This window comes from Ambystoma mexicanum, chromosome 5p (genome assembly GCF_040938575.1).
Source record: "Ambystoma mexicanum isolate Mex_15411 chromosome 5p, UKY_AmexF1_1, whole genome shotgun sequence".
Lineage (NCBI taxonomy): Eukaryota > Metazoa > Chordata > Amphibia > Caudata > Ambystomatidae > Ambystoma > Ambystoma mexicanum.
The window spans coordinates 758,389,073-758,414,309 of NC_090930.1; the positions used below are offsets into that span (position 1 = coordinate 758,389,073).

Consider the following 25,237-nt stretch of genomic DNA (forward strand, 5'->3'; position numbering starts at 1 on the left):
GCGGGTTTATGTTCGAGGATAATATAATAGCCTAAAACAATACCACGTTTATATAGTATAAACGCGGTAGAAAAGTTAGGGGGTATACCACTGCCACCAGCCAAGTCTAATTGTTAAAAGAGCAAAACAAGGCTCTAGGAGGTACAGATAAAAAGGGCCAAGAAGTAACCCTTTCCAATACTCCATGTAAAATGGGGTGTACTGGATCTGTGGTTAAATGACTATGTAAAGTTAATGGCAACTTTACCCTTTTCTGGGGGACAGTAGTCAGCCCCAGAAATGGAGTCGGTGGGAAGTCTAAAAGACAACCCTGTGTCACTGCACTGAAGGTGCTGTGTAACACACAAAATAAGGGGGGCTACTGAAGTGGTGTACTGCAGAGCCCACAATCACAAAAACAGATGAAATACACATGACAAAACATGGGTAAGAGTGGGGGGAAAGCTCACACTCTTACTAAGTGGAAATAAATAACTCCAGAAATCCAGCAAAGCTGCTGAGGGACTCACTAGGTAAGGGAAATTAGCCATTGAATGAGAATTCTCCCTAACAGCAGCCAAACCTTCTAAAATCTGCAAGGAACTTCCCAATCCAGCTGCAGTCGCCACCTGCCTCCTTCCCTCCCAGGAGCTCTGCACCGCCCTGCACTCCATTTCACATCACAAACCCAGGACACTTCACTCTCCTCCACCCCCTTCTCCACTCGTGTGCCTACTCCCCTACCTCCCTTGGCTTACCCCTCCTTCACTCTCCTTACTCCTGCCCATAGCACCGGTGTCTCTAAAGTGGTCCGCTCTATGAAGGTCTCCTCCAAACAGGTGCTCCCCTGCTCTTGCACAACCATTAAGGACACCTCCTCTCTTGCCCCTGCTCTTGCTGACTTGTGTAACCATTCCTTCGCCACTGGCTCTTTCCCTTTATCCCTCAAGCTCCTCCCTTGTGCACCCCCCCTCCTTAAAAAGTAGGTCTGATGACCACCTGGCTAACTATCACCCTATTTCCACTACCCCCTTTCTGGGTAAACTCTTGGAAAGGCTGGTCCTCCCCCCAACTGACCCTCCACACTAATCTTGTTGGTTGCCTTCATGACCATCCATCTGGATTCCGGGTATCCAGAGGCACGGAACTGCTCTCCTCAACACCTGTGAAACCATGCTCGCAAATCTTTACTCCAACTCTACCACAGTTCTCATTCTCCTTGATTTCTCCTCTGCCTATGACACAGTCAACCATTCTATATTCATAAAACGACTGACACCCTCAGCATCAATGACCGGACGCAGGATTGGCTGACCTCTTTCCTCACTAACCGCCCTTCCCACATGCTCAACTGATTTCCTCCTCCTCTCCTCATTTCCAGTGTTATGCCGATGAGACACAGTTTTCCTTCAAGCTTCCCTCTACTACCTCCTCTTCCTCCGCTCTGATCCCCGACTGTCTGTCCGCCATTCAGGCGGTTTATAGTGATTGCAGCGAATGGCAAAGCATTGAATGCCTTCGCATCTAAAAAAAGCAACGAAAAAAAAGCATTGAATGCATTTAAAAAAAAAAATAAAAAAATGTGGGTAGTCCCTCACCCAACCCCCAGTTTTTTACCCCTTAAAACCTATAAGAATAAAAATAAAACCTTAACCGTTGAAAAAAAAAGCATTCAATGCATTTTTTCGATGCATTTTTTCTGATGCTTTGTCATTCAATGCTTTATATATAATGCAATTACTGGATACCATTCAGGCATGGATCGCAGTAATGATCTCTGTCTCAATTCCAGTAAAACTCATTGGGACACCTGTGCCTTCTTTTCCTCCTACCCTCTGGCCACCCCCCTTGGGCCCTATACCCCCCTCCTTACTGTGAGGCCAAAAACCTCAGGTTTCTCTTCGACTCTGCTCTCTCCTTTATCCCTCACATCATGGACGTTATTAAGAAGTCCCACTTCTAGCTCCACCTCCTCAGAGGCATTCTTCCTTTCCTCAACTTCTCCCAGAAACTCAATGTCTCCAGAGCTCTGGTCTTCTCCGGGCTTGACTTCTGCAACAGCCTCTTTCTCAATCTCCCTCTTTCCTCCCTACGCCCGCTCCAGCTAATCCAGATTAGGGCTGCAAGACTTGTCCTTGGCTTCAAGGCCAGGGACCGCATCTCTCCAGCTCTAAAATCTCTCCACTGGCTCCCCTGTGGCTGCAAGGATCAAATTCAAGACCTTCTGATCATCCACAAGGCCTTCTGGAGCCTGGGAACACACTGTCTCCAATTCCCCTCCCCTAAATACTCACCTGCTAGAGCCCTACGCTCCTCTAACTTCACCTCTGACTGTGAAACGCTTCTCCAAGCAGAGTGGGGGGGGGGGGGGAGGGAGGCAGGTCACTCTCCTCGGCTAGCGCCTCTTTTTAGAACAGCCTCCCTGCCCCTCTCGGAGTTGAGCTGGACCTCCTTAAGTTCCGGAAACTTCAAAAAACTCTGCTCTTCTCTACCTCTTCCCCTTCCCTGCTAAACACCCTACTGACGCTGTGACTGGTGGCCCAATCCTCAATCTCACAGGATTCCAGGCCCTTCTTCCCAGTTGATGCCAGCACCCCCCTACCCCCCACTGCACTGTCTTTGCAGGCCCCTGCTTGCTGCTCTGCATCCCACCCGAGCACTTAGCCTGAGATTCTCCTCATTGGCTCCCCTTAGCACTTGCCTCCCTGGCAATCCACCAGAACTTCTCTGCTCTGCCCCCCACCCCCCACTTACTCCCTTATCTCCTGCACGTCTGAATGCCACAAGGCCTAGTAGGACCATGACTATATTTTACGGTTTTGCCTTTGTCCTTATTTTTCCTGTTCCCTTCCGATGTAACCTTTTGGCGCCTTGAAATACAATTCTGTTGTATAAGGAGTCTAACAAATGACCAATAAAATAAAAATAAAAAAGAAGAAATAAGCCTGTTACCAGTCTATCACGCTCTTTGAAAGAAGCCAACCAGCCTCCTCCAGGAGGATAGGATACAGAGACAGGGTGGTGGCCAGAGGGCCATGGTCCGGAGGATGCTGTATGAATGGGAGGCAAAATCACTGATCAATGACCTGCAAGACCCAAGCACTGGACATAGTCCTCAACCATTCCAAGCTGAACAGGGAAGGTCTCCATACACCGGCATGGAGATTTTGCACCATGGGGTGCGGAAGTGACAGATGCTGCAGCCACACTTCCTCTCTGGGAACCTCTACCTCTTCCCCAGTGGAAACGCCTGCCCGTAAGTCTTTGTGGGGCAGACATACCACGATCTTGCGGGAGACAGGTCTGGGAGGGACAAAAGAAAATCTAGCAGACTGTATGGAGGGCTGTTGCATGGCTAGACACAAAGATTTCGCCGTAACCATCGACGACTGGAATTTCTCGACTGTGTCATCAGCCTTGGCTCCAAAAAGATTCAGCCCATCAAAGGGCATGTCCAGAAGTTTAGCCTGTATTTAAGCCGCAAATCCGGACGTCCTCATCCATGAGTGGCCTCTGAGCAGAGTTCCCGTGGCCATGGACATGCCCACACAATCCGCGGCATCCATTCCCGACTGCAAAACCTTCCTGGAAGCATCCTTGCCATACGTGACCACAGCAGGAATCCTTTTAGCATATGCCCTTCAGGGATGGATTGGGCTGCATTGGCAACAGCAGAATAAAGCCCGAAAGAGTACTTGGTGAAGGCACAAGATGTTGCCCGACACAAATGCCTTCTTCCCCCAGACATAAAGCCTCCTACTCTGGTTGACTGGGAGACTGGATGGTCGAGATCTTCAAATTGACATCCGCTACCTGATCCACCAATCTCTCGGGAGAGGCATGTGTGGACAGAAACGCCAGATCCAAGGGTGCAGGATGATGTTTATTAACCAGCTCCCTGTCCACTGGTGGAGCAAAAGCAGGCTTTTTCCAGACCTCCAACACAGGGGCCTGCACTGCCACATTCTTTGAGGCATTGTCCAGAATGTCAAAATTCCTATTGAACTTTCGACTTGGAAGCCCCAAAGTATCAGCCACCTTAGCCCTCATGTGCTGAAAAGCAGTTTGAGGCTTACCAGGGTTAGGTGCTGGAAAAATGTCTAGCTCGGGGGAGGCATCGAGGTTACTGGCATCTTGCATGACCTCAGCAAAACCTAGCACATCCCCCTGTACCCCTCGCCCACTCGTAAAACGGCCCTGGGAAATCTTTTGTCCCTGGAAACCAGAGGTTCAAAGCCAAAGAGGACTACGAAGTAGTAGCAGGGCATAGGAGAAAAAAAACTCAAAGAGTGTTTTCCGATCAGCAAAGAATGTGTGGAAAAAGGGAAGAGGTCACCGGGTGCGGCGTCTCAATATATACTGGCCCCGAAGTCATGTCCAGCGCGGGCACCTAGAGGATTTTGATTGATAGGATTATCATAGATGAAGAATCCGTGGGAGGGGTAATGCATTAGGATAGGCTCTGGAGGTAAATCTTGTATTAAAGAAACAATTTCAAGAATATGGGTCTCATTACTATTTTGGCAGTGTGGGAACAAAATGACAAATTTGAAACCACCACTTTTCCATAATCACAAAATTACCTGTTGGGGATCCCTACCGGGACATGGGCCAAGGCCTCCCTCATGGTCCGAATCGTAGTCTTCGGGCAAGTGGTGGTCAGCAGAGCTGGTATATATGTGTGGGAATCTTCTTGTAGACCACTTCAAACCTGTCAGACACCCTAACCGGCCTGGGGAGAAAGTCTTTAGGAGGAAGCAGCTCCCTAAACCTCAATGTCTCCTCACTGATAAGGCCAATGTCCTGGGTTACAAGGATGTCATCGACAGGGCCCTGGGCCTCTCCTTCACATTCTTGTACTTGAAGAGGATCAGTGCTTTGAAGGGGTGAGGGACTTCCTCACGGACAAAGGGTCCCTGCTGCCCATAGTCGATAGACGGTCGACCGGGTATCCAGCGTTACCAGAGACCAGGAGCTACCGAAGGTAAAGGAAGAGATAGTATTTAATGTTCCGCAAATCTAACTTCCACATAAGATGCAGATATATAATTGTGTCCATTACATATGACCCCTTATGCTTTAAATGTCATATAGATATATCCTACTGTTGATTCATAGATTGTATCAAACACACAGTTAAATTCACATAGATGAATTTGTTAGGCATCAGTTGGCATGGGGAGCCAGAGGTAACTCCTGGTTGTTATTGCTTTCAAGCTAACCAGGCTCTTCTTGGCCACAAGCAGGAGCTAAATAGCTCCCAGCTCCCCTCAATTCTGAACCCTGTCGACGATGAAAAGTCAGACAAAAACACTATACTTTATCAGAAAAACTCAAAATAGTCAAAACACTCAAGAGTAAGATGAGAGGACTCCCAATACTGAAATGTGCAGTACAAATCTGAAGATGGGCACCAGGGGTGGAGCTTAGGAAGACTACTGTCATTGGATGGGAGGAGTACGACCCAAAGGACAGTGATGGGTTTAGATGATAAAAACAGTTTTCAGGCTAAAGCAAAACTACTGTTCATTTTTTACTGAGGATTCCCGGCCTGACGACTAGGAATATTCATGAGCATGTGAATCCATGTCAGATCCCATGCTAGAGAACTTACTAAACTCCAAAACTGGATCATCAAGGTAAAAAAAACATATATAACAAAATGTCCTGAAATTAATTTTGGACTTTTCCTATTAAATAGCTTCCCTCCAGATACAATACGCAGCTGCGCTAATAACAAGGCTTTTGGCAGAGTACACTGCACTCCAGAATTGATCAGTCTCCCAAACTGCCTCTGAACAGATGAAATTACCATATCACTTACCATATCTTGCACGCCAGATCGGGCACCATGTGAGGATATGCCTGGTGGTCTCAACTGCACAACTACACAAGCGAGAATGCCTACCAGTGTAGCAGATCCCTTGCCATTCTCCAACATACTCAAAAGTTGGTAGTATATTTAGACAGAGATATGAAATGATGCGTCTGAGAACAAGGGGACACAATTTCAATAGGTAAGAACATGGAGCACTGGGAAGGAAGACTTGTGTGCTAAACTCAATGTTCCTACTGCGTTTAGCACTCAAATTTGCAATATTTTGCAACTTGTCCCAAAACTTAGTTCTAGTCTTTACTTCTTGAAATTATTGATAGGGATATACATCATCAGGAATGAGAGGCCAATAGAATTAAGATGAGAAGTGACAGATTGTTTCAAGTCACAGCAAGCTTGATTTGATAAGTTGTTCAACTCTTTCAGTGCTGTGGCCCCGATCAGGGTGCTCATCTCTCTGCCTGCCCATCGCAATTTAAGAAAGAATTTGGTGCGTTGGATGAACCATAATGCAGTCAGGGAGGTTAGACCCAACTAGCACCTCAGTGCCTCCACTAGCAACGCGCATGGGACCCCAAGAAGTGAACGGAGAAGTATTCCCTCAAGTTGGTCAAACCAATTAATCAACTGTGATGCAAGTTCTCCAGGCCATAAAGTAAACTAGAACAATTCCAATCTTATGTATCGCCAGAAAACCCTCCACATTGTGACCTCCTTTATTAGCAATAAAACTTATAATAACCAACCACTTTTTAAACACTGTGAGTAACATAGTTGCACAGGAATTAGGCAGTAGGGCGGGCTATAACGGGTATACCCAAGTAAATACAGATATTCACCACCTCCAGTGTCACACCCGCCAACCTCCAGGAATAAGGCATTTTATTTTCTGCTCGACTTCTCATACCCATGACCTTGGTCTTGGAGATGTTAATGGCCACGTTATTTCGAGTAGCATAGCAGGACAATGCATTGATGCAACGCTGAAGCCTGATAGGAGTCAGATCAAGCAAGACTATCTTCTGCATATGCGATCCAGCAAGCTCTTATTGCAGCGTCCATATCGGCCACACAGAGGTTAAAAGGCAGCAGTGCAAGTATGCACCCCTGCTTCAAACCATGATTGGTGGGCATAGTTCTTGTTAATTGTCCATCAAGGCCGATTTTGACCGTAACCGTAGTATCCATGTGCAAGAGTTTAAAGTCAACAACATAGGATCAATACACCAGCGCATTAGTTTCTCCCACAGCATAGCTCTACAGACACAATCAAACGCGCTGAAGTAATCTACATGGCAGAAAAAGAGACTTCTGTTCGGTCTTCGCGTGACATCTGCCAGCATGTAGTGCAGGGCCCCATTGGTTATGCAAGGTGTTGTAATCGCGTCGGAAGCCCATTTGAAATGGACTCAAGAGGGCCCTCTGTTCCACAGCCCCTCGGGCTATATTCATGGTACCCTGAATGTTAGCAACTAAAAAATTGAGATACCAGTTGTGTTGTAGTAAATGCGTTATGGGACGAGGATCTTTAGCAATAGTATGATTAAATATAGCAATATTTCGAGTTGTCCAATCGGTTACTCCGATGATTTACTGCAACGTTCAGGGGATCGCCTACTAAATCTAGTACTTTTCAAAATAAATTCCTAAGTAAGCATGACATGATCACTGTAAGCTGGTATATGTTCCAATATGCAGAAACCTACTCTGGTGCAGGCTGACCTGACTTCAAACAGAAAAGTTAAAAGACAGTGAGATTATTTGTGAAACGCTCTGACATCTTTTGGAAGTTTAGGGAGTAACCCTGAAGATTCCAGACTGGGCTCAACAGTTCCACAAAAAGGTCCATGATACCAATTGGAAGGTGTGAAACCCTCTATAACTAAGTCATGAATTCTTTTGGCAGTGTGAGGAACCCGAGGGCATCCTAACTTCTGTTCCCCCCGGTAGCCTCTTCTTAGGTGGCCAGGGAAAGGCCACTGCTTTTGGATCCCGACCCTGGGAGTGGATATGCGAGTGAGGATCACATGGGTGGAGGCAACTTGGGGAGTGGGGAAAGGATGTCCTTAGGTGAGACATGGTATTCCCCATTTCCCTTTCACCACAAACCCTCCATCCCTCAAGCCTTCATAGACCTTTGTCAACCCTTTCCCTGTGATTCCCTAAAGTATTCCCCAAATTGCAACAGTATAGTACTGGGACTAGAAGGAGGAGAACACGAGTAAAGCAGGACTAACACTTAGCTGGTGAAGGGGCTAGTCCTTTTTGTAATGAAAATGGAGGTGGGAGCTTTAAAATCTGGAAACCCCAACAAATGACCACTGCAGGAGCACAGTCAACTGTGTGTAGGGAGACCATTACGGCAAAGCAGCGTGGCAAGAGCAGGGCTGGAGACCAATGAAGCAGTGCAGAGTGTATGCAGCGGGAAGCGGAAGCACAAGAAGTTTGAGGCCGGTGGCAAGACATGAAAAAGAGGCTGGCAGGACCGAAGGAAGCCGTCACATGTATCCTACTTTGCTGAAGCACTGCTGGGTGCGCACGAGCCACAAGACCACCACCAGGAGAACACGGGGGGGCAACGACACAAAGAAACAGAAACACATGGAGGCAGACGACCTTGCAAGGAGCCCTAAAACCGACCACTGAGTAAAACTAGAAAGGAGGAACACTGGGCTGGCAGGCGGTGATACCGAATAAAATGAAAGCAATGCATTTTGAATAACGAACCAATAGAAAACAAGTTTGAAACACTGTGGCAACTTGAAAGGAGTGAAAGAAAGATTGTGATCTTTACTGAAAGAAACATTTTGAACTACATTAAGATAATGAACTGCATTAACTGAAACTAGTGCTAGCAAAGCTAAGAGAGCACTAAGAGTTGAAGGCAGGATATGATAAATCCAACATTGGAAAGTGCAAAAGGTTTATATTACAAGGAAACAAGTGGAAACAAGCAGTGGCAAGAGCCAAGGAAATATAAGGAGGTGCAGCAAGTGCAAGGTGGATTAAACAAGTCACAATACAGTGTCAGGAGAGTGTGACACACGTGATTGAGGCAAACCTCACTGCTGAGGAGAAGCATTGGACTGGTGTCAAAGGAAAAGCAGTCAAGGAAGGGTACCGGTTGCGTACTTGTAATGGGTGGACTGTGTGGTCGGCAACTGCGCAAAGACCTGGTGCCCTTGAATGGAAAAAGCCCTATACAGAAGCTTGTGTTGTGCAAAGATCTTGTTGTGATATTTAAGTCAAGTGTTGTTTTGAAAGCTGGAAGATTTGAACACTTGGGGGAGGGAACCCCTGTACTTGTCCGTAGCAAAGGCTTCAGAAGAAACACAGGTAACACCAAAGGCTTGTTCAGGTGGAATTCCGACGGAACCTTCGGTATGAAAGAGGAGTGCGTCTGCAACACCCCCATACATACATGGAAAGTCAGATATGGCTGTTTGCAGGATAGGGCCTGATTCTCACCCACGCTCCTGGCAGAGTTGATGGCCACAAGGAAAGCTGTTTAATGGGATTAAGACAAGGCTGCCCTCTAACTGCAACTTTGTTGAATTTTTATTCATACGATATCAAAGACACTAACCAGTAAACCAACGTTTCCGTCAAAGCTAAATGGCAGAGAAGTAGGATGGCTCCTCTACGCAGATGACATCATCCTTCAGGAGATGACGAAAATCGGCCTCCAGAAAAAACTCAAAATTCTCAAGAAATACATAAAAAAAAAAAAACAGTTCAGAATTGATGCTGAAAAAAACAGACATTCTAATTTATGGTGAAACAAAGAAAAAAAAAACAAAGAGACTCCTGGTGGCTGGATGACGCAAGACTATTTCCAACCAAAGAATTGAAATACCAAGGAGTACAAATAAATATATACTGAAATGAATGGCCATGGAGAGGGATACTCTGGAAAGACAATTAACAGCACACGAAAGAGCGATGGACAAAAGATTTGATAAGTTCTCCATTACACCAATTTTGAACTTTTACAAGCAAAAAGGTCAGACCAGTAGTTACTTATGGAGCTGAAATGTGTCCTGGCATACAAAATGAAATATGGGATCACCTCGAAGGGCACTTTTGGAAAAGAACATTACACCTTCCACAAGCTGTGCTGATAACCGCCATTCGGCACGAATTGGGTTAAACTCCTTACAAGCCATAAACCAACGGAATAAAATTTCCCTATTCAATTAAATGACCTTGCGAAACTGGACCGCCCCAAATCGATATTTTAAAAAGCAAAGAGAATGGGGAGGAAGAGAAAGTCATCATGATGTGGAACAAAGACTGTGAAACTGTCCTTAACAACCTAGGCTTATCAAGAGAAATCCTCCATAGGACTCTAATGCTAGTAAAAGAGACCTTATGGGCATCGGATTGGGATGCCACGGTACAAAAAAGAGCAAACTCGAAAACTCACTTGCTGTGTAAGAACAATACCAGACATTTAAATCTGACAAGAAGTTACTTAAAGAAATTCCCAAATAACCGAGATCGGAACATGCTGATACAGCTAAGACTAAATGTGCTGCACAATAGAACTACCCTTAAGCGGTATAAGAAAAGAAGAGTCGGATGTATGTAGGCTCTGTTGTAAACAAAGCGAAACACTGAGGCACCTGATCCTCTTCTGCCCAAACCTGAAAGATCTGAGAACTACCCATCTCCTTAAGGTTATGGACAAAGATGCGGGGCTAGAAGCTGAGAGACAGTGGGAGTTGATTTACAGAATGGCGAATCAAAGAATAAATTACACATTGGTAAACTTCTTAAAAGCTACAATGGGAAAATTGGAACAAAAGATCTCTTAATAATGTGCGAAAGCAGGGAAGCACCATTTTTAAAGAAATCTTGGTCTGGAAAGCAATGAGCCTTTATTTTTCATTGTTATTTCAATTCTATTTACATTTGCTACTTTCACTTTTCTTTTGTTTTCGTTTTGTCTTTTTAAACTTGTCAGTTTCTGAATTGTTCTCTCTTTTTGGATCTTTAAAATGTTATACTGGTACACTAAATGAGATTTGTGAAGGACACTGGAAAGATTTTAAAAACACTGCAAAAGTTTGTAATAAACTAAGTGCAATAAAAAAAAAGAAAGCCGTTTTCCACGAGAGGGGCCTGATGCATAGGCTCGAAGACCCCCCGCCCCCTCCGATGAGCCACGTCAGCACTACGTTGAGTTCCCATGCCGGGGCAGGAGCCTTCACCGGTGGGAAGGATCGAAACAGTCCTTTCAGGAACTCCTTGACGAAATGGTGGGACCAAAGAGAAGATCTTCCTGGAGACCTGGTGTAGCGGGAGATAGTCACCAGATGCACCTTGATGGAGGCGTGTGCCAGCCCCCCCCTTAGCCAACAACATCAAGTATGGAAGGATCTAAGGGGCCATGAACTCCCTTACAGTCCGCCGGCAGCTCGCACCCAACATACTCTAAGGCTGAAGGAGCCAGGCCTTCAGGTTCAGCGATCCTGGGTCGTGGTGAAGAATTGTGCCTCCTTCTCTGGCAAGCAGATCCACGACCACTGGCAGCTTGCTTGGAGGCGACGTAGACAGGCTGAGAAGGTCCGGGTACCAAATCGGCCTCGGCCACGCGGGGGCGACGCAAATCATCCTGCACCGGCACCGTTTGAGTTTACCGATGACTCATAGCAGTAGAGATAACTGCGGGAATGCGTAATGGAACAGGCCTTCCCACGGGAAGGGGAACGCGTCCCCCATGTTCCCCGGCTGGGCGAACCTGCTGGCGAATCTCTGGCATTTGGAGTTTGTCGCTGTCGCAAACAGATCGATCTGGGGTCTGCCCCACCTGAGGAAGAGGCAGTCTACTTGATCCTGCTGAAGCTCCCACTCGTGGCAAGAGCACAGCTCCCTGCTGAGGGAGTCTGCAATGGTGCTCTAGACTTCTGCCAGGTGAAAAGGAATGAGATACATCACCTGGGCGACGGCCCAGTGCCACAAGTCCTGCACCATGGTGGTATTGTCCATGAAGACCCTCACCACCTTGCCCTTGAGGGAAGGAAGGAACAACCTGAGGGTTGATCATCATTAAAGCATAGTCCATGGGGTGCCATCCAGGCTTGAATTATTAAGTAGATTTTATTCACCAGGGCCAGGTCAGTATCATAGTCACTGGTGAGGTGAATGAGGATCTGGGTGTCATCTGCATAATTTGTGCAGGTGACACCCAGATGGTCACAGTCATCGAAGAGTGGATTGGTAAAGACATTGTACATTGTGGATGATAGACAAGAGCCTTGCGCGACTCCACATGTGATGAGTGAAGGGTCTGCCGAGGCGGATAGAGAAAAGACTCTCATTGACCTGCTGGTCAGAAAGGAATGAATCCATGCTGTGACTTCCTGTGAGAAGTGCGCCGCAAAGGATAGGTGATTACATAGCACTAGCAGATCTACTACATCAAAGGAAGCTGATAGATCTAGGAATAGTAGCAGCGCAAGTTTTCTATTGTCTTTGAGATGGTCAATTTGATTCTTAAGATCTATCAGAGCTGTTTCCGTGCCATGTTGTGGTCCAAAGCCAGATTGTCGGAGCCCTAAAAGTTTTAGTCTCCAGGTAAGCTTGGATCTGGTGGTAGGCCGCTTTGTCTATCATCTATTATCTTGAGTAAAAAAGGGACAGTCGTGATCGGCCTGTAGTTTTTTTAAGAGTGGCAAGACCCATGCATCCTTTCGGTTGTTTGGGACATTACTAGTTAGGAATGAGGCATTGATTAATGTAGTGATAAAGGGAGCCAGATGTTTACCCGCTTCTTTGATTATTTTGGCTGTGCAAATATCTCCCTGGCATCTTGAAGGCTTAAGCGAGGCAATGATCTTTTCCACCTCTGGCGTGGAGACTTTGGAAAATTTAAACCACTGAAAGGGTTTAAGAGAGTAGTCTATGGGCCTGTTGGTAGTGCCTATTTTGGTGAGGTTTATCCTTTCCTCAGATATTTTATTTTGTAGGAGGGCAATTTTATTAGTGCGTTTTGGATATTTGTGCACCATGCCTTATCCTTTTGTGCAGGTATAAGGGGGTATATGGGATTCCATTTCTCTAAGGATCATAAAGTATTCCTTAGTACTCAAGCTCGTTTTGTTAATCCTCTCGTTATATTGATCCATAAATGGGAGTTGGGATCAATACGCTTCTTGAAGTGTGGCTTTCTGTACGGTTTGCAGTTTTTTTTTTTTTTTTAATATGTTCACGAGTGTAGGTACACACCACCATCTTTAAAGGAGTGAAACATGCTTGTTAAGTGGAATACATTAATTAGTGAATTGTATAAGTTAATTATTTAGTCATTATGAGTATTATAATAATAATTCTGGTGTTTTAAATAGCAATGCTGTCAACGAGAATCAACGAGAATCCAGTTTCCAAGTGCTTTGTGACCGAAGTTACTTTTTACAGCTGTCATTACCAGCAATGTGGAACTCCATTTTATTGAAGAGCTGAGTCTGGGTGTATCAAATCCATGATACATGGCTTTGTCTTGTTTGTATCTGAGCCAAATGTGTTGCACTTAAGCTATTGTTCGTTGAGATTCCCTTGTTTTGCATCCTAGCTTACGGATTCTAAACCTGTTAAATGTTTAGTTCTTAAAATGTGGTTTTCTGGCTTAACTTATTTTTAAAAGTTCCTTGATTAGCATATGGGGTTTCCTTCCAACAGTTAACCAGCATTCAGTCATCTCGGGTCCTGATTGAAAATATGTAACTGTCTGTTCATACTGTTTAAATCTCGACTGCACCTGGGTCAGAGCCAAGATGGCAGGCTAGAGGCAGCCCCGGCTTGTTGCTCCCCCATGCCCAAATATTTCAGGCAAATTATCTTGTGCCAATTCTGCTGAAGTTTGCTGGCTGCCGCTGCAATGTACTCACTGGAACTGTTGAAAGGGGGCTGCAAGGTCTAGGAAATTCAGGTTGTGGTTTGCTGGTCTGGGGCTGCAGGTGTGAATGTGGGACTCTGATTAGACAGAGTTAGGGGTGCTGCAATGGGTTGGCATCACCGTCGGCTTACCCCCTGCGGATTTAACTGATACTCTGGTGCCATGGTCACAGTTGCTGGCAGATATTTTTGGGGGCTATGCCGCTTCAACTTAGTTGCCATGATACCCACTACTGGTTTTGTTACATATGTGTAAGTCAGCGCCTCTCTTCAGGGAATCTGGTGGTAGAGCCACCATTCTTCAAAACTGCAGGGCTCACATTTGTGGCCCCGCAGCGGGTTGTGCAAGATACCGTTAGGAGAGAGCAGCCAGCCCTGCAATAGTGAGCATTGTGATTTAATATATGGCAGTTGTACAGTGATTGATGCAGCAAAAGACCGTAAGCCTTGGAAGCGCAGTGACAGCCATGATCAAAGCCCATTATCGGGCAGCACTGTGAGTTTCGATCTTAGAGTGGCATCACCAAAAATGGGAAAACATTTAAATCACTGCATGCTTCCAGCACTTTCGCCACAAAGTGACAAAGCTAATGCAGTGGACAGTGTATCTGTATCTAATGTGGGCATGGCCTGTTGATTAGAAGATACTGTAACTTAATGGGGTGCTTATGAGCCAGCACCAAGGCCTTGCCATGCAGCATCCGCCTGCCTCCGCTTCAAGTTCTTTTTGTTTGTTCACCTTCAAGCAAGCAGCCACAGCATCACGTTCCCTGCCAAAGTAGAAGCAGAGGTGCCCAGATAAGAGGCTTCCCTGTCACTGCTGTCCTCGGAACAATCCCCAGTTCCAAGCCACTGTGAATTTGTCTGTCTATTTGACTACGGTGTGAGGGAGGAAGTCTATTCATCAGGTAGCAGCATCACACCACTAAAGATGCTTGATGCTTGGGTCATGAGGATGTGAGGGTTACTCCCTAGCTTTTTTTTCAATGCCTTCCAGACCACCCTCCTTCTGGCCCTTTGCTGTTTTACAGTACAGTACTGACAGCCATGTTCAAAATGCCTTTAACTGCATAGCCCCATTCATCTGGTGAAAGTGCTTTGGTAAAATATAAAAATAAAGCTCTATCCAGTTAGGTATAGGGACAGATAAGAAATAATTAAAACTGCGGAAACCCAATCTAGCTACCTGGTTTTCCATTGTGACCTGCAGCTGCAGAGCCACGTGAATCTGCCAATGGCAGTTTCACGATGGTGGCTTGCCAAAGAAACCCTTTGTTCTCTGCTGATAGGTTATTTATAATGTGCCTGTACACAAGTGTTTCTAGGCGTGACAAGACTGGGGAGGGAGGACAGAAGGAAGACAAGACAACGATCTCACTCTGCATTGTGACATTCAGATTGTGCAAGTGCGACAACGCAAAGTGCAGGGAGAAAGGGAGAGGGCAAAGTGCATGGGAAAGGGAGGGAGAAATGTGATCAGGGAAGCATGGCTCTGAGTTAGGCAAGCGTGGGCAGTGCTACACTGCAAGTTCAAGGAAGCCGGGTGGTGGGGGCTTTAGGGGTACAGATACAGCCCCTAAGTGTACGGAGGGCAAGGAGGCAATGCAAGAAGGACTGGTCATGGGGGCCTGGTATCCAGTGACTCGGTGGGTGCCAGGCCACCTGTCAACACAGCGGTCAGGTACGTTGGCAGGAAAGTGAGAAAGAGAAGGCAGAAGAGAAAAGGAAGGTCTTGAGCCGCTTCTGGAACTTCAAGTGGTCAGGCTCAAGTCTGAGGCTGGCAGGTAGGCCGTTCCAGATGGAGGAACCTGCAGAGGAGAGCTGGTAAGCTTGATACCTTTCCAAGGAGAACAGGACCTACCTCTTCTATTTGTGGTGTAGGAGCTGAACACCTCATTCCGACCTCAGAAAAATAATGGTGAATTCACAAACTAGAGAATTACTGGAGTCCCTTTGATTAGAAGCAGATGGTGGGTAAAGGGAAGGACAGTTTCTCCAGCATGGGGTCTGGCATGGATTCACATGCTCATGAATATTCCCAGTCGTCAGCCGGGAATCCTCAGTAAAAGAAACCAATCACTGAGCCCTGGGTCATAGTGCCCCCAGCCAATAAGTGCCCTCTCCCTAAGCCCCTTCCCTGGCAGCCATCTTCAGATTTTTACTGCACATTCAAGTATTGGGAGTCCATGTGTTTTGCTCTGTAGCTTATCAATGATTTTTCACGCTTTTTCAGTAAAAAGTTTGATTTTTGTCTAATAGAGCCTGTGTGCTCTTTAGTTCCTTTGACCGGCAAGCAAGGATCCTTTTGTCAGCGTCTTTCATCGCCCCTCGAGGACAAGAATTATTGAGTTGTCATCGAAGATTCCAGAAGGCCATTGGGCCTACACTGCACGCCTGACCATGTCGGAGGAGAAGGACAGAGGTTCTCTCTTCAAGCTCTGCTCCAGCTGCGGGTTGAGGAATGTGTTTGTGGAGGACAAACACTCCCAGTGCCTCTACTGTCTCCATCCACATCCTCTACTGATTCACCAAATGCACCTTGAAGGATCGGCAGAGCAGATTGGCAGCGTGGCTCAGCGACAAGGCCTCTACCCCGTGCAGCAAGCAGGGGCATGCCTCACCCAGGACCGGCCGGTCCGAGGAGCAGGCTTCTAAGTCCTTTCAGGGCACTCCATCTGTGGGGGCCCAAGACGAGGCCAAGCGCCGCAAGATGGTTTCCGTCGGGGTTGCCACGCAAGTGGGTCCTGCGACTTGCAGGGCACAATCAACATCACCATCTGCCTCCATCTCAAGCCATTGCTCCAGCTCTTCCTCACAGAGGAAGTCGGTTAACCCCAGGAAGCTGCATGAGAAGCCAGAGAAGGCCAAGGCGCCAAGTAATGTGACCGACCTGCCCCTGAAGGCTCAAGTGGACCACGAGAAGTCGTCCTCGTCAATCGAGATGGTGCCACCCGCCCTCTCCAAGGGGGTGTTATGCACAAATTATGCAGCTGACACCCAGATCCTCATTCCCCTCACCAGTGACTATGATACTGACCTGGCCCTGGTGAATAAAATCTACTTAATAATTCAAGCCTGGATGGCACCCGATGGACTATGCTTTAATGATCATAAAATTGAGCTACTGATCCTAGGAGCCCCAGCGAACCTCAACAAACTCAGCAATAAATACACAGCCTTCAACAATGACGGCAACATTAAAGTGGCAAAAGAGGTAAAAACTCTAGGTTTCTACGTTGACTCTTAATTTACATAAACAGGTTAATGCTACGGCATCCGCCACAGCGTACATTTGCAAGCTGATACAAGTTTGCAAACCATTCTGCTCCACTGAGAGCTGCATCACTTTAGCAAGAGTGCAAATTCTTTCAAAAATCGATTATTGCCATGCCCTATATTTAGGAGCTAGCAAATACGTCGGACACAATTTGCAAATACTGCAAAACAACCCACTCAGAACAGCCCTTTGTATTCCTAGGAGACAACACATCTCAGAAGCCAGACGAAAGAGCAATTGGCTAGCAATTAAGGACAGAATACAGTTCAAAACAGTGTCTCTTACCCACAAATGGCTAAATAATGCTGCCCCGAAATACCTAAAGAACAAAATTGTAAAATAATCCTCAACTCATCCTTCCAGAACGGCTAATTCCTTCTGCCTCACAGTCCTAAAATTTAATCTGAAAAGAGCAGGTGGGAGCAGCTTCCCAGTTTTGGCCACTCAGTCTTTGAACGCCCTCCCCGTTGGTCTGCTTTCTGTACAGTCTTTCCACATGTTTAGGAAAAACACTAAAAACTTGTTAGCTACTAATGACCGATGAAGTTCTAGGGTAACCTTACGGATCCTCGGTCATTACATCTTGAGACTGCCTGCTGTGCCAACCGCTTTATTGAACTTCCACCTAATGTACTTTTGCCCATTACTGCTGTATTGTATATTATGACTGTATAATTTGACTGTAAATACTGTAATTAATCTTTCGTGTAACCTGACTATATGTAAACTACTAGTAATATGCGCCCAGATACCTCCGGGTTTGGTGCACTTTATAAATCAATAAACAAACAAAGAATTTCAACAAATCAAAACTTTGGAAGGTTGAGTAGAGAACGAGACTGCTCAGAATGCAGGATGAATCAAGTAGTAGAAGCCCAAACACTTCCATCCTCAACCCACACCGATAAATACAATAAATACTTGTATGCTGCTCCACTCGCGTAGTCCAAACATCTTGCGGCTTGATCTTTGGCAGCAATGGAAATTGAAAGGGACCATTGCTAAATAACTCCTGCATTTTCCTTACTAACCATTTGGACCATAGTTGTTTTTTTTTTTTTAAGGGAAAAAACGTTGCAATCTGCACTTTTTCTTTCTGAAAAAACCACCATTAGCTCCCTGGACCTTTTGCTGATGTGCTAATGGCTATAATGCCCGCAGTGGGAGGTTGTACCGGATGGTAATGGTCCAGAAACCACATTAAAGGCCCGAGCAAAAGTCGGGCCCACCACTACCGGCAGTAGTCAAAGTAAACAACTGATTAATTGTAATTGTCCACTGTCGCTACCTACTGTCCTCGTTCTAGGCTAGCTCTCAGTAGATTCGCCTTGAATGGCTTACAGCTAATTTCGGGCATACATGCTTATTAGCAATCCATTCCAATTTGCGACGAAATATAAAAAACTAAAATAATGTCCTTCCTTTCATTTACACAAAGTCTACAACACATTCTTTTCAAAACATAAGTGGTGATAAATGATTTAATCTTATTGTGATTTGTAAGAGATGATGCTCACTAGAGCACATTTAAGAAGACAACTAGAAAACAGGGAAACACTTTTGCTCAACCATTGTTATAATAGAGTTTCAGCTTCATAAACACATTACCCAAATCAATGGCTCTGTGCCTTTTTACTGTCCTAAATGAAGTCATATGATACCAAATTCTAATTGCTATTCCAAGAGACAAATTTTGTATGTACTCCTACAATGGTTTTGAGAAGGAAAAATATACAAATTATTCAAGTCGGAAACATGCAACAAAGAAAAACACGGGAGGGAGGAGTGAAGAGAGGAGACATCAAGTTAAGAGGCAAAAGCCAATATAAATGAGATTCGGGAGCTCTAATAGGCCAAAGATTGAACGATGGAACAGTGAACAGCGAAGGAAGAGAGATTTAATACAACAGATGTGAGACGGCATGAGGTTGAAGGTGGGGGGACATGTGACTCTTGTAGAGACAACTAATAATGGGCACAAATGAGAACAGAATCTACACATGCAGCAGGCACAACAGAATCACCACAATCTAATTATGAAACCATGGAAATAACCAATAACAAAAAAAAACAGATTTAAAAAACGCACACATTTCTATGCATGGCCAAATGATGCACTGCTTTAATGAAATTTGGAAGTATCATCCATAGTGTTTTGTCTTCAAGCAATGCAAGGATTATGCAGACAAATGTTGTAACGACAAGTGACATACACATACACAATTCTGCAAAATCTTACCACCAATGGGGTTAGCGGACTGTGATCCTAAACAAGTGCAAAGGCAGGATTAGGGTAAAGGTGCATTAACCATGAAGAGGGAGGGAGCAGAGCATATTAATATGAATGTGAATGGAAATCAACCGTGTGCCAGTGCATAAACAAAACCGCACAAATCAAGCAGAAGGAACACTTAAGGAATTATGTACAAAAACAGTGATGTGTAATTGCTGTCCTAGTGCTGACCTAGATGTGAATGCTTAGGTACTCGTTAACTGGAAACAATGCAAAATTAAGCAAACAAAACAATTTAATTTTCTGCTCTGACAAGAGGAGAGAACATGCATGGAAGCAGGAACCTAACAATTGTAGGTTTTCAAATTTGACAATAGATGTGAAACATTATTATTCACAACAGAAACCATGTGGATATTAACAAAATGGAACAACAGAACGACCAAAGACATCAAAAGAATCAAAAAGCATAGCATAGGACAGACTGTATATTACCTTAAACGTACCAAAGACCATTGTGTTAATGTGAATGCACTTGCTTTTACATTTTGAAATAAAGTGCAGAGGTTAGGTTTTGATTCTTGAAGTACACTACATTTCCAAATCCTGGCTTAAAAAGGCACATCTCCCCTTAGGCATGCTTGGGGCTGTAACTTGGATAGCAGTACCAGGCAGGCCACTGAAAACAATGAATTAATTGGGATGCCTTAAAGAATGATATGAATATTTGGATAAAATTACTAATGACAAACTACCAATATTTCAAGGGAATCGAATACTTTTAAATCCTAAAATGTGCTGAGCCCCTTAGCCTCCTGAATGATGTATTTATTTATTTTGTCATTTGTATAGCGCACCGAACCAGTGGGCATCTGGACGCTGGATTACATGGAGGAAGTGGTTGCCCAAGGATACGAAAGGTTACAGTCATACAAAAGTTACAGGTAATGGTTGCAATAGTTCACAGTGTATGTGATACAAACAAGTTGTATGTAGGAAATACAATAGATACAGCTAGTGGTTACAATGGTTCAGGTTGCAATGCTTCAGAGCATAAGTGATACGTACAAGTTATGTGAAGCAGAGTACCTAACAAGGTGAAGATGGCTGTGCCAAGAGTTACAAGGTTGAGTGGGTTCAGCTAAATTTGGGGGTCTTGGAGAACAGCCAGGTTTTGAGGCCTATGTGGAAAGATCAGGAGGATTTGTCAGATCTCAGGATTAGAGGGAGGGCATTCCAGAGTTTGGCCGCGATCACCGGGAAGCTGCTTCCTTCCTGCTTTCTGGCGCCTGTATCTAGAATGTCAAGTAGATGCAAGTAGCAGCTCGGGAAGGTCTGGAGGATTGTGCCTTGGAGATTTCTCTGGACAGGTAGATAGGGCGGTATTAGGAGATGCATTTGTGGGTCAATGCTAACGTTTTGAACAGGTTGCTTTCTTGGACTGGTAGTCAGTGGATGTTAGGTCTGGCTGTTGAAATGTGGTCTTTTTTTTAGAGAGGTTTAGCGCTGCTCTTACAGCGTTACTCTGAATGACCTGGAGTTTCTTTATGTTGCAGGCATTGGTAACTGCGAAGAGGGAGTTGCAGTAATCAATCCTGGAGAGTAAGAGGGCTCTGGCCAGTGGGATGCAGCTGTCTGTGGATAGGAATGGCCCGCAGGCATTGATCAGATTCGCAGTGTCTGCTGCAATGGAGTTTACCTGTCTAGTTAGAGATAACGTGCAAACTAGGCATACACTCAAGGTCTTTACCTCTTATGCCACAGTGATCGTATTCCCATCGATGGAAACAGCTTTGTATGATTCACTGAGTGTGTTTAACTGTTATAGTGTAGTGATTAGTAAGAGATCAAAGAGCAGAAGACAGACCACATGTCCATCTTTGAAAATGTATCTCCATTTCTATACACCTACTCCCAAGCAATGAAAAACACAAATACATAATACAAACTGTAAGACTATTCCTAATTTATGGATATTGCCGCAAATAAGTCCTTAAAGCATTGGTACTCTTTTTCTAGCCAAATGGTGCACCAAAGGCTCCTCCTGTTACAACACATTACTCCTAATAAAGCATCCTAGTGAGTATTAAGGCTTATCGACAAACCACATGATCCACTTCACAAAGGTTAAAAGGGTAGTTTCTGATAAACACCTAAAGGATCTAAGGGGTTTATCAAAAATACAACTGGGAAGTACTCACTGGTAAAAGCCTAAACAGTGTCAGGATGTGAAAAAATAGAAGGTATCAAAGTGAACTTTTCAACAGGCATATTTGTTGTGCCCCAGGTTTTTTTTTCTTATCATAGTTTCAGTCTCGGGGATAAAGAAACCGGTCACATTGTTGCCACTCATCTTCATACGGATATAACAACCAGCTCACTTTTTGTAATGCTGCCAGTACGAAAACGTCTGTCCCTATTTTCCCTGACCCGTTATGTCCCAAGTTACTGTTAAGGGATAAAGTACCCTTCCCTCTAGTAAGTGGAGCACACTCTGTCCTAAAGGACAGAGTGTCTTTCTTTGAAGCCACACCTCCGTACCAGCTGTCTTGGTGCGATTCAGTGTCTTGTGTGGCAGACCAGAAGAAGGACTCAGACCAGAAGACATATTATTTAACTAGATTTATTTAAAATTAAATGAAGAAAACACCTTCCTATCCCTATTGCTAAAGGGATATTCCCTACCTACAAAACTATACTAAGGTGCTTGTCAAAACAAGTCTTATGTCCAAACCTATCTTCTACCGGACCCTACCACTAAGGAAAACTTAACTAAAATGTAAGCAAAAAAGGACCTGCACTTAGAATTTAAGTAGTTTGGCCTCTCCTCGGTTATCAGAATCTCTGTTCCTCCTTATGTACTAACGTCCTTGTAAAGAAAAAGAAAATATATGACATGCATTACTTTCCGTAAAAGCATTTCTGATGATTGTATCTGCTTAGATACACATGCTGTGCATATAGTCCGACATCCAGTGGTAACCGCAGAGTATTGCATCTTGGCTTTGGAGAATCGAAAGGGGACGTCGACATGGGCGTGCCTGTAACACTATCCCTACGTGACGTGTGGTGTACCCAAAATCCCTCACGTGTGGAGGTCCCTCCGATTGCATTTCTTCTGCCATGAGGGAACCTATGACTATCGTGAGTGACTACAGAAACGAGACAAAGTAGTAAGACGTCTATGTTCCTTCCATCCGAGCAGGGAGGAAGGGTGGCGCATGTGAATCTAAGACGATACAATCATCAGAATTGCTTTTACAATAAGTAATGCATGTCTTCTGATGCTTGTTAATCTGTTTAGAATCACATGCTGTGCATAGAATAGAGAGCAGTACTCAGAGTTGGAGTTGGATTGTGAGAAGGAACAGTAGTGACAAGATGTCTTAGTACTGCTTGTGCCACCTGAGAAGCAGACCTAGAACGAGTGTCTAGGCAATAGTGTTTTGTAAAGGTGTGTACAGAACTCCAGGTTGCCGCTTTGCAATAGGACTCTAGGGGAACATTTGCAATGAATGCTATGGAAGCCCCAGTGCCCAGAGCAGAATGCGCTCTAGGCTTGAAGGGCAGTTCTCTCTTAGCAAGAGTATAACAGAGTGTGATGCATTTGACAATCCACCTTCAGATTGCTGATTTACAGACAGGATTCCCCTTCTTTACCAGCTGCCACTGAAAGGAAAAATTGGTTTGTTTTTCTCAGTGGCTTAGTTCTGTCCAGGTACAACATGACTGCCCTACGGACATCTAAGGTGTGTAGGCTTCTTTCGGCCATGTTGGTAGGGTTCTGAAAGAAAGTAGGGAATTCTATTGATTGGTTCAGATGAAATTTGGAGATAGATTAAGGCGCAAATCTAGGGTGGGTACGCAGAACCATCTTATCTCTTAACGTAACAAAATGATAAGTAACTCACCGTAGTGACTAACGTACTCTTAGTCCATAGTCCCCTTTCCTCTATACTGCATGGTCGTGACGCAACCTTTTTCACCAGAAAAAAAACATTTTTCCCCTTCAAGTTTAGAGGCGCACGGGGGTGCAGCCCAGGGAGCATGCGCTGCCATGACTCTGCCCTCTGGCGCCACACTTCAGTCACAGTTGACGTGTCGACAATAGAATTAAAATTGCCTAATGACACAAGTATTATTAGGGGGGAGTTTGGTGCGACGTATGGAGGAAAGGGGACTAGGGACTACGAGTATGTTAGTCACTATGGTGAGTAACTTATAATTGCTCTTACGTCCCGTCCCCTTTCCTCCATACTGCATGGGCTATTACAACTGATTGTAGCCCAGGGTGGAGAGGAGACCCTCCTTAAGCAAATAGGTTCCTGAGAACCACCTGTCCGAACGCTGCATCAGATCGAGAGCCGGCATCCAAACAGTAAAACTTGCAGAAAGCCGAGGGAGAGGCCCAAGTGGCCGCCCTGCTTATGACTTGCCATGGGACATGGCGATGGAATGCAATGGCTGTTGCCTTGGCCCTGACTGCGTGGGCATGTATGTTGGCCGGGAGCGGCTTGTGCTGGCCCGGATACGCTTCTTTGATGGCAGAGACCATCCAGCGGGATATGGACGCCTTAGAGGCCTGGTCTTGAGCCTCCGAAATGACAAACAGGGAGTCCGATTTGCGTAAACCCTTGGTCCTGTCCAAGTAGAATTTCAGGGCACGTCCGACATCCAGGCAGTGCAGAACTCTCCATGCTTCGTCCTTGGGATCGATCAGGAAAACACGTACGAAGGACTATTTCCCCATTCAAGTGGAAAGCAGACGGGACCTTGGGCAGAAATGCCGGGTGAGTCAGCAGGACTACTTTGTCCTTGTGAAAGGTAGTATATGGTTCTGAGGCGACAAGCGCCTGGATTTTGCTGACTCTAAGAGCTGAGGTGAGGCCGACTAGTAAGGCCATCTTGATGGTGACCAGGCTGATGTCCATGGACGCCATTGGCTCGAATGGTTTGAGCGCCAGAGCGCCCAAGACTATGTTGAGGTCAGACACCGGGTGCGGCCACTTGACAGGCGGATAGAGCCTTGCGAGTCCCGTCAGATGTTTGACGATAGGATTGGAGGAGGAGATGATGCCTTCCTCCAAGTTCCTGCAAGCCCCAATGGCTGCGAGGTATGTGCGGCAGGTGTCTACCTGCACGCCTGAGTGGGCGAGGAGCGCCGAGAAGGAGAACACATCGTCTAAGGTGCAGGCCAGGGGGTCGATTCCCTTGGAGTCTGCCCAGTAGCAAAATCTGGTCCATTTGCTTTTATACTGGGCCCGGGTAGCCTTGATCCTAGCGCCCTTTATGATCACCAGATTGGCCTGTAAAAGGCTGAGGCGCCAAAGCATTACCTGCTCAAGTACCACGCTGTGAGGGCTACTTTGTGGCGCGGGTGGATGACTCTGCTCCCCTGCTGCGCCAGACGATGTGCTGGGCCCGTCGGGAGGTGAATCGGGGGCACGTCCGAGAGACTGAGCAGCTCCGAAAACCATGGCCTGGCCGACCACCATGGAGCTATTAGAATGATGAGTTGGTGAGACGCCTTGATTTTTCAAATTACCCTGTGAATCAGGGGCATGGGCGGAAAGGCAGAGGCTTTCATGCCGGTCCACTGCAGGTGAAATGCGTCGCTCAGAGAGCCGGGGCCCTGGCCTTGCCAAGATGCGAACTGGGGACAATTCTCATTGTGCCAGGTGGAAAAGAGATCCACCTGGGGTTGGCGCCACCTGTAGAAGATCTGAATAACTAGGTCGTTTAGCTGCCACTCGTAATTGTCTGCTGCCAGCCTGCTGAGCATGTCTGCTTCCAGGTTGGATTCCCCTGGGAGGTGGACTGCTGTGAGTAAAATGTCATTTTCCGGGGCCCACCCACACATGCTGAGCGCCAGTCGGCACAGAGGAGGGGATCTGGTGCCTCCCTGCTTGTTGATGTAGTACATGCAGGTCGAGTTGTCCATCTGGATGACGATGGCCTTGCCCTTGAGAAGTGGTAGGAAGGCCCTGAGCGAAAGCCAGATTGGCAAGTTCAGCTC

At 45.8% G+C, this 25,237-nt stretch overlaps 1 protein-coding gene across 36 annotated transcripts in view; it reads right to left on the bottom strand.

Moving 5' to 3' along the window:
* CLASP2 (cytoplasmic linker associated protein 2) overlaps nt 1-25,237 on the bottom strand; it is a 2,478,243-nt gene that overhangs the window by 1,067,761 nt on the left and 1,385,245 nt on the right. For 20 of the 36 annotated variants that reach the window (XM_069613152.1, XM_069613157.1, XM_069613154.1 and 17 more), the window contains one exon: nt 19,228-19,254. The exons of the other annotated variants lie outside the window; for them this stretch is intronic. In XM_069613152.1, coding sequence (XP_069469253.1) covers nt 19,228-19,254 — 27 coding nt within the window. The remainder of the gene's footprint in view (nt 1-19,227; nt 19,255-25,237) is intronic. 36 annotated transcript variants of the gene reach the window in all.